We start from the raw sequence: 10,591 nt of genomic DNA on the forward strand, positions 1-10,591 counted from the left end.
GCCTCTTTGTTGTTTTCTTTGTTTTTTTTTTTTTAATTAAGAAAATAAACGACCCCGACACCACCAACACATCCTTCCCCGGGCTGCAGGTCCCGCCTCACCGGGAATTCCCTGCACCGTGTGATGGCGGGAGCGGCAGCATCCCTCTGCCAGAGGGCAAGGCTCCTGGGCCAGGCCTGTTTCTCAGCCCCAGGAAAGGGCTCTGACAGCCCCCAGCTCCCTGCCATCACCCCACGTCCTTTGGGATGGGAAAGGGCCGCCCATGGCCCTGTCCCAGAGCCCTACAACGGCCCCGCATCCCCAGCAGCGCTGGCACCGTCCTCCCAGAGCTCCCCGTGTTTCCAACCAGAAGGCCGGGGTGCACACAACCCACTCGGGCTTCCTCGTGGATTTTCGGGTGGTTTGACTCCTTTCAGGGAGATCGGTGGTTGCTCGACATTTTCTGCTGCTGCAGGTCAATCCAGGCTTACACTGAGCAGGAAATAAAACATTTGAGGAGCAGCAGCTGTGAGGAGCCTCTCCCCCTCTTTAACCTTAATCCAGGAACAGGCCAGCAGCCTTTTCCTCCTCACCACAGCTCCATCCTCGTGGTGCTGTCGCCGTCCAAAGGCAGCGATGGCTCAGCTCATGGGACAGACCATGGCTGGCCACTGACGCCGGTTGCCAGCAGAGCTGGGAGAAGCAGAGCCCCTCCTCAGCGACGGGAACTTGCCTCCAGCCCCTGGAAGAAAAGAACAATAACAATCATAACCTCAGCAAAGCCACTGAGATAGAGCAGGGCTGTGCGAGGGCCACCCTGTGCCTGCCCGAAGGACTCCTGGGGGTGATGGGCTGTGCTGCCCCTCAGGCTGGGAGCAGAATTTTCCAGCTTCCAGCCGGGTTCTGCTGCCTTGACTGAGTCGGGGATCGTCCCCAGTCCCACGGTGGGAAGCCCAGCTCGTTTAGCCCCATTTTGCCCAGTCTGTTCTCTGGCAGCCCCGGGATTTTCTGAGAGCAGCTGTGATCTCAGATGGGAGATCTCCCGTTACTCCAGCTCTGCTGAGGGCAGGCAGGGAGAGACTGCCCCGTTCTGGAGCTGGGGATGCCCCTGTTCTCACTGCACCACTCTTGGCCCCACACCTGCAACCAGCGGGGTTTGTGCTCTGGAGAGAGAGGGGAGCTGCTGGGGAGAGCAGCAGAAGAGCAATCTCCCAAGCCTTATTATATTTTAAAATGTAATAACAGCACGGTGTCTATTTTCGTAGACAGAACAGATCATTTCTGGAAGAGGCCCATAAATCTCAAACAGAGGGGAAATAATTTGGCCAAGGTCATGTTAAGGCAAAATATTAAAATAGAAAAAAGAAAAAAAAGGCAGTTGAAGGCTGGACTGAGGCACCATGTCTGTTCTAAACCTCTCTCCCCAGCCTGGGAATCCTGTCCCTGTTACACCATGGGGCTGAGGGGGCCAAGACACGTGAGGGCCTGGCTGAGTGGAGAGACCAAGGGAGAAGAAGAGAACGCAGCAGAGAAGAAGGGACCCCAGCCAGGGCCCTGGCAGGATGCTGCTGATCCCTTCTGCCCCAGGCACAGCCCCCTGCAGCATCCCCGCGCTCTGTGCTGCGCTGGAGAGGCCTCAGGCGTTCGGGATATGGGACTAGGGACAGGCTGGGCTGTCCCTCCTGGCTGCAGGATGTTGGCAGGGGTGGGGAAACACCATTCCAGCACTGAAGAGGAAAATCCTGTCAGTGCCACCTCCGTGTCCCCAGCAGCAGTCCCTGGTCCCAGGCTCTGGCAGTGCCACCCATCACCACGGCTGCTCTCGCTGTGCAGCCCGGCACGGGCAGAGGGGCCGGGGAGAGGCGAGGACCCGGCTCACAGCTCGGTGCGTGCCCGGCAGGCAGCGCTCGGCCGCGGCCCCCGGCGGCACGGACCGGCCGGCACCGGGGCGATCCCTGCCGTGACCGGCGGCACCTGCAGCCACCGGGAGCCCGGCGGTGCAGCCGTGGCTCGGTAGGAAAGGAGCCAGAACACCTCGTTCACCCCTCAGAGCTGCCCCTGGGCAGCAGGGCCGGTGGGGAAGATGCAGGCACCCCGCAGGGCCCGGGGCTCGGCAGCCAGGCGTTGCCGAGAGCCCGTCCCTGGCAGCGCGGCAGAAAACAAAACTGCTGCTCGTACCCTCTGGCTGCTTCCCCGGGCTCGCCTGCCAGCTCCCCGCATGCCAGCGAGGCTCCGGCGGGGCCGGGGCTCCTGCGCGGCGGGGACGGCACCAGCGGTGCCACCCCAGCGCCTGCCCTGCCCAGGGGCATCCCCGGCCAGCGCCAGGCGCAGGTGACCCGGGACAGGCACGGGCGAGGACAGGTTCTTTCTTGCCTGATGCTCTGGTGAGAAAGAGGCGACATTTAACAACCTCTCCCGAGAGTGCTTTCCTCTCCCCTTTCCTCCTTCTGCGCCGATTTAATTTCTTCTATAGCTCCCTTCTTCCCTTAGCGAGATCAAAGAAATCCGTGGAACCGGCGCATTTCAGCGGAAACGTCGATTAAAGGGAGTGGGGGAGGCAGCGCTGGGGGGATCAGAGGAGGAGGAAGAGGAGAAGGAGGAGGAGAGAGGCTGGAGGGAGCATCTGGCTCCTCGCAGTGTCCCGGCAGGATGGGACCGGGCCGGGCAGCGCGGGGGCACCGGAGCTTGGGCGGCGGCACTGCCGGCACCGGGGGCTCCTCCGGCCGGGGCACCGGGGGCTCCTCCGGCCGGGGCACCGGGGGCTTCCTCCGGCCGGGGCACCGGGGGCTCCTCCGGCCGGGGCACCGGGGCTCCGCTCGGAGGCTCGGCCGGGCTCCTGCTGCCCCCTGCCGCCCCGGCGGGACGGGACAGTGCCCGTTCCCGGCCGGTGCCCCGGGGCCGCTCGGAAACCCCAGCCCGGACTCTGTCCCTGCTGTCCCCTCCGCGTGTCCTGGTCCGGCACCCACCGCCTCCCTGGCCACGCCACGCTGCGGGGGAAAGGCCCACGCGGCCTGGGCTGCCCTCGGGCAGGGGCTGCCAGCATCCCAGCCGAGGGTGCGATGGCATCGGTGCCCCCCAGCACATCCCCGAGCCGGGGCCACCTCAGGCCCCGGAGCCGCGGGCGCATCTGGCCGCGGCATCTCCCGTGGCTGCCGTCCAGGGCAGGGGATGTTTGGGGGATGAGTAACATCCTTCCTGGCAGGGCCGCTGCCCGCTCCTGGAAGCCGCTGCAGGCACCGAGGAGCTCAGCCCCTTCGCCCGCCTCTCGCCCCGCTCAGCCGGGGAAAGAAGCCAAAAGAGAGGAGGAACTCGGGGATGGGGCCGGGGCAATCCAAGCCCGTGGAATCGGCACGAGTGCCAGGTGCCAGGGAGAAGGGAGGGAAGATGCTGCGTGGCACGGTGGGAAGCAGCCAGGAGGCACAGGTTGGGGGAGGCAGCTCCAGGCCCCCTCTAGAGCAGGGCTGGAAGCCAGATCCTGGCTGTGTGCTGCCAGAAGCAGCTTATTTTGGAAGGGAGGCGTGTTGGCAGAGTGCTTGGTGCGTGGAGCTGCTGACGCCGGGAACAGGACGGCTCTCATCGGGTCCCAGCCATGCCTGGCTTCAGCCTGCAGCAAAATCTGCCCCAGCACAAGCAGGGCTGCATCCCCAGCTCCTGAGTCACCCACTGAACAGGGTGGACGCTCCAGTCACAAGTCACCACACTGCCCAGGGCCACGACTCACCCTGACCCCAGAGGGGCTTCCTGGGACTCACCAAACAGGATGGACAGAGCTCTTAACAGCTCTGACCCATCCGGGGAGGTACAAGCTCAAACCCTGAACCAAGAAAGAGGCACACAGGCCTCATCCTGCCCCTAGACCACACTTCCCCTCTCCTCAGCTCCCAAGAGCAGCACCAGCCTCTCAGGAGCCAAACCCAGCCTCTCCAGGGGCTCAAACCCTCCAGGCAGCAGGGTCCAGCTGGAAGCTGCAGCAGCACTGTCTGGGCGCTGTGATATTCAGCCACAACCAGGTCTAGGATGGATCCCAAACTTCACAGCACTCAAGGGACCTGCTTTGGCTTCCCCAGCTGCCCTGCTGGCACCCCTGGGGCTGAGGAGCCAGCACAGGCAGCCCCTTGCCAGCATGCCTGTCCCTCCAGAGGTGGGTGAAGGAGCACACCTGGAGCAGGCTGCTGTGCCTGGACACGGCCTGGGAGCTCCTGCAGCTTACATGTGGCTTGGCATGCCACGAGTTTGGTCAGGCCTCAGCCCATCCCGCAGCAGGGCACAGCTGGGAGCCGGGGGATGGAGCAGCCGAGCTCCCAACACGCACAGCCAGCCCTGCCCTTCGGAGCCACACACTGCAGCATTGTGGCCTGGCTGGTTTTTCCAGAGATGCATCCAAGGGGCGCAATCAGATCTCCAGGGAAGGGAGCAGGCACGTTCCTGGCTGTGCAGAGGAGCTGTCGAGGCAGTGCCAGGAACTGGGGCAGTTGCTGGGCACTGCCAGGCCGAAGGAAAATCAAGCAGGCAGCTCCCAAACCTGGGCTGTGCCTCAGTGCCCAACTCCAGGAGCTGCTGAGCCTTCGCAGAGCTTTGTTTGCAAACCCTGCGGCAGAGCTGCCCTGCCCTGGCACTTCCTCCAGCTTTGTTTTACACCAACAGATATTAAACAACCAGCCTGGAGGGCTGGGATGGGGGAAGGACCCTGCTGGGGGTGCAGGGAAGTACTTGTGGGAAGAAAGCTCCAGAGGAAAACAGAAAAGTAGCGTCAGGGAAAGGGAGTTCCCTCCACACAGGGAGGTTGTTTTTGATCAGGGCTTGTCTAGACTGGAGTCACCCACACTGCACAAGCACATCAACAGCACACAGCAGCCAGCCCAGGGTTCCTGCTGTTCCCAGCAGGACACAGGAGCTGCACTCACCGAGCGTGGGCACGAGCTGACCCTGGGACTGCCCATCCCACCCCCAAAAGGGACTGGGGGGACCCTCAGGCTTCCAGGGTGCTGCCTCTGTGTCCCTCGTTTCTTCCCAGCAGTCAGGAGGCCCTGTGCCCCCAGGCTGGCACTGTCACCTGTCCCCAGCACAGCCCCTGGGTGACAGAGGGACTCGGGTCAGCTGTCCCAAGGCTCCCAGCTCCCTGCCTGCCTTCCCTGTGCTCAGCTGCTGGGGCAGCCGAGGGAGCTGCAGGCACAAAGCGTCACTTTTTCCAAGAGCCTCTCCCTGTTTCCCTCCTCCCTCTCAGAGCAGGGCTGCGATGCTGGGGAGTGCGGGAGGCTCCTGGAGCAAAGGCAGTGCCAGGATGGACCTGGCTGGGCTGGGCTGGCTCGTGGAGCCCCAGGCTGGCCACAGCTCTTCTTCAGCTCAAAGCACAGCCCCCGTGAATGTGACACCTCACAGGCATCACAGGCTCCAGGTCCAGCCCACCTTTCCCAGTGAAGCTGGGAGAATGGCTTAGCAGCCCTGACAGTCCCCACCTACAGCTGAGGGGTTCAGACACCTTTCTCTAGGAAAAGGAAACCCCAAACACTTCAGCCTATCCACTCCAAGGCCAGGAGCATCCAAAAAAAAAAAAAGAGAACAGGCCCGACACAGACGTTCTTTAAGAATGATCTAATTTAAAAACAACATCAAAATGAAAATGCATGTATTTTAACAAGAGACCCAAAGCACTGCAGTGCTGGAGGCAGCCACGTGTCAGTGATGGGACTGCTCTGTATGTACACATTGCCCCCCTTTCCCAGGACATTTGGACAGCTCCACATCCCCATTTATTTTCCTTTACCACAGAAAATATCTCCCTAGCCCCACCACACACCCTAAAGCATCAGCTGAAGCTGCAGGAGGGACAAAGGCTGGAGCAGCAGCCCCTTGCCCAAGCCAGGCGTGAAGCAGGCAGGGGGCAAACAGCTCTGGCTCCCAGCACTGCAGAATTGGGCACAGGCAGAGAAGAGCCTGCCCAGGAACCCTTTGCTCACAGCAGCTGCTGGCGGGCAGGACTGCTCTTAAAGGTAATCAATGGAGCAGAGAAGAGCTCTGGATTGCTTTAATCCTTCCCAAAAAAGTCTAGCTAGCCCAGAAGCTGTCCTGCTCCCTCTGCGCCTGTGAGGATTTGTACTTGTACGGCTGGATCATTTAACAGGGACAACACACACTCGGCCCAGGCAATCTCAGACTTCCCAAGGAGTTTGCTCTTCGCTCAGTGTGCTTTGCCAGCCCAATAAATCCACCCCCACGTGCCGCCCTCCCCTCCCTCCCTCCCTCCGCACGAAGGGCTGGGACAGCAGCCTTGGGGCGTGACTCAGTCGCACTGGGGGAGGAGAGGACATCCCCTCCCCACGGGCAGGGTGCTGGCATCACCAGGCACCAGCAGCACCACGGGCACGGGGAGCCGTGGCGCTGGGGGAGCGGGAGCAGGCAGGGCTGTCCCACTCGTGTCAGCCAGAGGAGCCGTGGAGCCACGGGGCAGGCCAGAGGCAGCCGGCCCCGGAGGCAGAGCACGGCGAGGGCCGGGGCTCACGGGGCACCCCGGTAGCTGTAGTGATTGTGCTCGGGCTCGCTCAGCGTGAGGGGCAGGCTGGGCTTGCGCTCCGGGTCCTTCTCCTCACACTGCCGCGGGGGACGGTGCTTGAAGAAGTCAGACACGTAGTGGACCTGGCAAGGAGCAAGGGGAAAGGTGGTTTTGGGGACGCCCGCGTGAGGCCAAGCAGGAGCGGGCTGCGCTGGGGACACTCACAGTGAGGACGGCAATGAGGGCCCCCTGCAGCAGCCCCACCAGCACGTCGCTCCAGTGGTGCTTGTAGTCGGACACCCTGGTGTAGCCCACGTAGATGGCGAAGGCGATGAGGAAGAACTGGATGGTGGGACGCAGCAACCGCGCCCACTTCCCCACCAGGCGGGCCTGCACGTACAGCTGGGTGGCAAAGAAGGGAGAAATCACTCCAGGCAGGGGTCAGCAGCCAGCCCAGGGATGGGGTGTTTGGGGCATGGGACCTGTGGAGGCTCCCTGTGGCATGGCACTCACCGCCAGGAACATCATGCAGTACATCCCGAAGGAAGAGTGTCCTGAGTAGAAGGACAGTCTGTGGGACAACAAGGGTGAGTCAGGCCATGAGCAAGCCCCCAGCTGGTCCCCACAAGACCCCTACCCATTCCACAGGCTCTGCCCTGCAACAGGAGAGCCTCAATGCCCATCTGGGGCTGCCACCCTGAGCCCAGCACTGCAGGGCAGGTGGAAGAGACACATCCTGCAGCACCACAGCTCACCTGGACTCGGTGACGTTCCTGCTCTCTCCCTGGCAGACATTCTCCAGCTGCACATAGATGGAGCAGTTCACCTTGGACCAGTCAGGGTTGCAGACAGCCAGGAAGTTGGGCCGGAGACGGCCGATCATGTATTTGGCCAGGTCAGTCAGAGACTGGCTGATGGCCCCCCCAAAGAGAAAGGTCCCAACCACCTTGTAGAGGGCAGCCAGGTAATTGTTGAATTCTGACTTGGAGTAGAGACGCTCAGTGTAGACCAGGTACGCCTCTCCTGATGAGATCTGCAGAGAGTAGGGGGAGGAGGTGAGGGCTGGGGGCTACTGAGCAGCTCCCCAGGCATGCAGGATGCTCTGGCTCTGTGGCAGAGGAGCCCCTGGCACCCTCTCCCCCTCCCTGCAGGGAACCAGTCCCATGGGATGTGGCTCTCACCACTCCAGTGGGAGCTCCCACACTCAAGCAGAGCAGGGCTCAAGCTGAGGGTGTTGTTGCCCTTCCAGGGCTCTGGAGGTGGCTGTGCCAAGCCCCAGCTTCCAGATACAACAAGTCAGCGTGAGCCTGTCCTGGAGGAAAGGGGGTGGCAGCTCCTTACAATGATAACAGTGCAGCTGATGGTGACCCCGGCCATGAGGCCGTGGGTGATGGTGTCTGCCTTGTAGGGGTAGCGGATGGAGTCATCGTTGCAGTAGAAGCCTCTCTTGTAGGGGGAGTTCACCAGAGTCAGGATGATGAAGGGCAGAGACGCTGCAAGGCAGAGAGAGGTGAGGACTGGGGACAGCAGCCAGCACGCAGCACCACCCATCTCTCATCTCTGTGTCTCTGCTCCCCGGTGCCAGGCAGGGATCCCCCCAGGGATGAAGTCCTGAGCCACCTGTACCCAGGGCAGGAGGACCTGAACCCACCAGAGCACTGCCCTGGGAGCGATAGGGCTCTATCAGAGCTCCCAGATGCCTGCAGCACCCAGATACCACACGAGACAGCCACAAACGGGCACCCACAGAGCCCCTACGGCTGCCCCACTCCTCCCCAGGCACAACAGTGGCAAGGCCTGATCCTGCTGTGCCCTCTCCTCACACTGCCCAGCCTAGGAAAACAGAGCTGATAAAATTAATGAGCACAGGCATCTTGTAAACCTGTTTTACAGCAGGGATGGGCCCCCAGAAGGTCGCAGCAGAACCCTCACAGCAGCTCCAGGAGAGCCAGTGCTGGGAGATGCTGTACATGACCCAGTCCAGTGGCTTGCCCCCCTCATCCTCCCATAGCCCCTGCTTCTGTCAGCCTCTCCTCTTCCCTGGCTCCTCAGGGCACTGGAGAGAGGCTGTGCTGGCTGGGTCAGCCTGGGCAAGGCGGCTGTTCCACCGAGCACTCTGCAGCCCCAGCCACGGGCAGCTGCGAGCTCACCCAGGATGGAGCTATCCTCGAAATCCAGAGGGATTCTGGGGTCCCTGTGCCGCACAGCAGCCGTGCCAGCCACCCCCTGCCCTGCTCCATCCCTGCTCAGGAACAGCCAAGGACGGGCTCCAGGCCGCTCCCCAGGGAAGCGGCCCCCCCTCCCCGGAGGCCACCTTAGGCCGGGCTCTTCTCCCAGTTCCGCCTTTCCCGGTGGTTTCCGCCTCCCCTCGTTGCTCCGTCTCCCGGGAACCCGCACCTTTGTCCCCGCCCGGGGGTCCCGCCGCCTCCTGCGCTCACCGAGCGAGCGGAGGGAGCGGCGGCGACGAAGCCCCGGGGGCTGCCCCGCCGCCCCCGCCGCGCTGCCGGGGGCAGGGAAGCGGCCCCGGTCCCTCCTCCGCCTCCTCCCCGCACACCTCAGACGTCCATTTTCAGCTCAAATTAGACACCAATTTTCCTTCTGGATAATTTCATCCTCCAAAAAAAGCTCCCCTAAAAATATAAAGCACCGGCCCACGGGAGGGAAACGCGCTCCGAGCGGCACCGGGACCCGGCCTTGCCCCCGCCCCGCAGCCGGGGAAGCTCCAGCCGCGATCCCGATCCGGGCCTTTATTTTTAGTCCGTCTTAATTCGTGACTTCCTCGCGGCAGTTTTAGAAACATTTCCCAGCACCGGGGGGGCAGAGGGGGTCCCAGGGGTGCTCCGAACCCACCGGCCCCGCGGAGCGCCGGGCTCGGCGGCGGGCAGGCGGCCAGGGCGGCGGCGGAACCGTCCCGGTGCCGCCCGAGCCGAGAGACCCTCCCGGAGCGTCCCGGCCGGCGGCAGACCGGGCTCCCACCCCGCCGCGGGACCGCTCCGGGAACGGCCCCGACGGAGCCCGGTAGGGCTGGGGCGGGAGGCGCAGCCCGCCCGCGCCCCGCCGGTGGCTCTCGGCGGAGCCCCGGGCACCGGGCACCGGCCGGGCAGGTGCCTGCCACGCCGCCCCCGGCCCGGCGGCACCGGCCGCGGGCCGGAGCGGACCCCCGGTACCTCCCGCGGCCCAGCCCCAGCCCAGCCCCACCGAGGGCACCGGCGGGACGCGGAGCCGCTCCGCAGCCGCCCGCGGCGGGGGCGCCGGGACGGAGCCCTCACCGACCGCCAGGCAGAGCACGTCGAGCGCCACGAAGACCTTCCTGCGCTCCATCCCGCAGCCGTGCGGCCCCGCGGCCCGGCCCCGCGGCTCACATGGCCCGGAACGGCGCGGGCCCGGCCCGGAGGTAAAGTCCGGGCGGGGCGGGGCGGGGCGGAGCGGGACCCGGTGCCCCCGCCCTGGCCGGGGCGGGGCGGCAGCGGCGGGGCCGGGGCAGGTGTGGGGCGCGGCGGGGCAGGGACCCCTCCGGAGCCAGAGCCCCTCGCCCCTCGCCGCTTCCTCGGGCCCCGTCCCGGCCTCCGCGGCTCCGGCCCTCCCGAGTCCCCCGGTGCCCGCCCCGCCTGGCCGGGCTCCCCGCCTCGGCTCGGCTCCCTCCCGTGCCTGCGCCGAGGGGAAGGGGGAGACGAAAGCGAGCGAGGCCACTTTGGTACCGCCCGAGTCCCACCCGCCTCGGGCCTATGTCCTGAGAAGAAAAAAAAGGGGCAAAAAGGGAAATTTTGCCCCTGAAACGTGCTGGCTGCGCTGGTGGGGGCTGGAGCAAACATGAGGCTGGCTCGGTGGCTCGGTGGGTTCTTGAGGGGAAGCAGGGACGTCCAGGATGCAGCAGACACCGGTGTGAGCACGTAGGGTGGGACAGGAGCCAATTTACCCGTGGAGACATTGGGCTGGGTTTCCTGAGCCTCCTGGGGGCTCCCGGTGCTTCCCGTTGGGTTTGGGGACGTGCTGAAACCCAGAATGGGGACAGGAGCAAAGGCTGGAGCACAGGTCCCACAGCAATTCCGTGGTGGGAGCAGGGACAGTCGCATCCCGGCTGGTTGCTCCACGCCGGATGTCGGGAAGGAAACAAATAACACA

The 10,591-nt window shown here is 64.2% G+C and overlaps 1 protein-coding gene across 1 annotated transcript; it reads right to left on the reverse strand.

Moving 5' to 3' along the window:
* Positions 1-5,556: 5,556 nt before the first annotated feature.
* Positions 5,557-9,864, reverse strand: PLPP2 (phospholipid phosphatase 2). The gene is made up of 6 exons (XM_021540120.2): positions 9,739-9,864; positions 7,811-7,962; positions 7,225-7,502; positions 6,983-7,040; positions 6,695-6,871; positions 5,557-6,612 (listed from the first exon to the last, which is right to left on the reverse strand). The coding sequence occupies exons 1-6, from the start codon at positions 9,788-9,790 to the stop codon at positions 6,475-6,477; spliced, it is 855 nt and encodes a 284-aa protein (XP_021395795.1). The 5' UTR covers positions 9,791-9,864; the 3' UTR covers positions 5,557-6,474.
* Positions 9,865-10,591: the final 727 nt, after the last annotated feature.

The sequence above is a fragment of the Lonchura striata genome, chromosome 28, assembly GCF_046129695.1.
Source record: "Lonchura striata isolate bLonStr1 chromosome 28, bLonStr1.mat, whole genome shotgun sequence".
NCBI lineage: Eukaryota > Metazoa > Chordata > Aves > Passeriformes > Estrildidae > Lonchura > Lonchura striata.